A 1148-nucleotide genomic window follows, 5' to 3' on the forward strand; every position below is an offset into this window, starting at 1 on the left:
GAAAAGGACATACTCTGTTTCGTGCCCCTTGCGTTCTCTCTCGCTCGCACGTAGCATGACGAAAGAGAGCGCTATGCTCTGTGCGAGCGAGAGAGAACGCAAGGGGCACGAAACAGAGTATGTCCTTTTCAACGTGGGCATCGGCCCCCACTCCTTAAATAAAGGCAAACGCTTGGTCTAGATATACTATGTCTATGGATGTGACGTTTGATAATTTCTACATTTACACTCAGGTTCGAATAATGAATACACGTGAGTCTGTTGCCAGTTGATGCTCTGATTAAGCGTAATCGAACGGATTAAACAGTTGTGAAATATTGGCCATTAAAATACGTGGACGATATTGAAAAAGAAAGTCATGTCCTGAGTGCTCTAATGGCGACGGAGGAGCATAAACGTTTAGCTGATATAGTGAAGAAAACTCACGCTCTGTTGCGCACCGAGTGTCATCAATATGGCGCCGAAATCGCGTGGGAGCGCCATATGGCGCGAAATGACGTTTTGCAGGTTCGCTTGTGCGCTGCATATAAAATTAAATTTTATAACATTTATTAGATAATTGTAAATTTTATAGATCGACATGAGAAGTAAATTTTACATAGTATCTTATTGCAATTTCAGAATTACGCTATGTCTATGCGGAAATTGGCCACTACGTATTGGGCGGACAATAACTCGAAGAATGGAACGTATTGCAGGATGGAATGGATAAAAATCCAGTGCAAGGAGTACTTTCTCAACAGTGGCAAAGAGAAGTATGATAAGAGAGAATGGGACATAAATGCAAAAATGACTCTAAAAAAATTGAACGATACGTACGAGAATCGTACGTCCGAAGGCAAAGACATCCGTATAGAAGATCAATTAGTAAAGTCTTACGAGCGGAGAATATCGATATTGGACGTAGGAAGTTGTTACAACCCTCTGAGTGTCGAGGATGCATTCGACGTCACTGCGATAGATCTAACTCCCGCGATAGAAGGAGTTTTTCGCTGCGATTTTTTAAACGTCGCGATCGGAAGGGAGAAAATTCTCTCGCGGGATGCGCGTGAGATTCATCAGCTATCCGTGAACTCGTTTCACGCCGTGGTATTCTCCCTGTTACTGGAATATCTGCCATGTCCGAAGCAAAGATATATTTGCTGCAG

General features: G+C 42.9%; 1 protein-coding gene across 1 annotated transcript in view; it reads left to right on the forward strand.

Moving 5' to 3' along the window:
* The first annotated feature begins 155 nt into the window (after nucleotides 1-155).
* The window catches only part of LOC115239362 (S-adenosylmethionine sensor upstream of mTORC1), a 2068-nt gene continuing 1075 nt past the window's right edge, over nucleotides 156-1148 (forward strand). The window contains exons 1-2 of the mRNA XM_029813843.1: nucleotides 156-507; nucleotides 622-1146. Coding sequence (XP_029669703.1) covers nucleotides 376-507; nucleotides 622-1146 — 657 coding nt within the window. The 5' untranslated portion in view covers nucleotides 156-375. The remainder of the gene's footprint in view (nucleotides 508-621; nucleotides 1147-1148) is intronic.

Source organism: Formica exsecta, unplaced genomic scaffold, assembly GCF_003651465.1.
Source record: "Formica exsecta isolate Colony F162 unplaced genomic scaffold, ASM365146v1 scaffold38, whole genome shotgun sequence".
NCBI lineage: Eukaryota > Metazoa > Arthropoda > Insecta > Hymenoptera > Formicidae > Formica > Formica exsecta.